The 1,371-nt window shown below is 54.0% G+C and overlaps 1 protein-coding gene across 1 annotated transcript; it reads right to left on the bottom strand.

Annotated features, from left to right (window-relative positions):
* Positions 1-521: 521 nt before the first annotated feature.
* On the bottom strand, positions 522-944 carry LOC105295131 (IQ domain-containing protein F5). Its single transcript, XM_011364665.1, has one exon. The coding sequence runs from the start codon at positions 942-944 to the stop codon at positions 522-524; it is 423 nt and encodes a 140-aa protein (XP_011362967.1).
* Positions 945-1,371: the final 427 nt, after the last annotated feature.

The following is a 1,371-nucleotide window of genomic DNA, read 5'->3' as shown; positions in this document are numbered from 1 at the left end:
TGTAATAAATATGTAAGGGGGAAGAGGGGTACTAGATTTAGTGGGGTGATCATTTTGCGAGCAATGTGCATCTCTGATCACTATGCCACTTACTTAAAAATGGTTAAAATGGTAAATTTTGCATTATGTATATTTTACCAAAAAGTCTTAAATAGTGTATTTTAAAAATTGGCGGGAGTGGAGGGGTTAGGGTGGGGACAGTAAAAGACAATAAAGCACTCCATGTTGCATAACTACGGAGCAGACCGTGCTGTGCACGGCAGACCACACCATGAAGGAGGCTCCCTGAAGTTGTGGGACTTGGCCCTGCAACCCTTACATCCCCACCGGCGGCAGGCATTGCTAATCAATCACAGACCCTGCTCATCCAGCACCCCGCTGTCAGAATCCTCTCCCACACGGGACCCCGGACAACCCCTGCTGCTTCCTCAGAGCTGATTTATGCGATGCCACGTCATTAGCTCTATGACCTCCTTGAAATAAATCTGACAGCGCCGGGGACGCAGATACTACAGACCCGATCACTCCTTTATTGGAAGGGCTATGCACTGCTGCACCCTACAAGCCTGTGAACCCAAAGAGATTTCAAGTTGAAGATTCAGTTGGTTTTCTTTGATGTCGTAATGGCCCTGAATAAAGCCCCGGGTGTGGCAAATGTGCCAGCGCCAGTACACTTGGATGATGCGGACCGCGTGGAGCAAACGGCAGTAACGAAGGCGGATGCGCCACATGCGGACCCAGGACTGGAGCCTGACCGCGGCCCATTCGTCCCGTGTATACGAATCTAGAGTCTCGCGCCGCCTCTTCTCCAGCCGTCTCGCCTGCATCTGCCTCCACCAGCGCTGAATGATGCAGGCCCTGAGCGCCGCGTGCAGCAGCGTCCGGCGCACCAGCGTGCCACGCCACCAGGCCTGGATGAACACTGCCGCCTCCTCTTGCGTCATGGTGATCTTAACTCCCTTGGAGCCTTGTAAGAGAAAAAGGGACACTTAGGAAGCGCATACATTTCGGCCAGAAAGGGGCCCGGATCCTCCACCGTTATCACCCCTTCATCTGTTCCGGAGAGCTGTTGGCAACGGCTGCAAGCGTCCTGCTTATGCCGTTCTCTACCTAAGGGACGCGGACACGTCATCTGGCCCTCTGAGTCCCGGGGTCTCCATCTGTAAAGTGGAGGGACACCTGCCCCTGCAACCTCACCTGGGTCCACGTGGACTTCGCTGGCCATTCTAGAGCAAGGTACACACCATTATCTAGAGGTGAGACAGATATACGTTTCACCCGGATCTGACCGTCTACCTGAGATCCATGTCACTTCTCTCCCGGCCCCTCCCATCTTCTGGAAAAGTACCGCCCTTCCCCCCACCCCTTGCC

Source organism: Pteropus vampyrus, unplaced genomic scaffold, assembly GCF_000151845.1.
Source record: "Pteropus vampyrus isolate Shadow unplaced genomic scaffold, Pvam_2.0 Scaffold100, whole genome shotgun sequence".
NCBI classification, from domain to species: domain Eukaryota; kingdom Metazoa; phylum Chordata; class Mammalia; order Chiroptera; family Pteropodidae; genus Pteropus; species Pteropus vampyrus.
The sequence above is the reverse complement of the archived record's forward strand: the minus strand, read 5'-3'. Positions and strand labels throughout refer to the sequence as shown.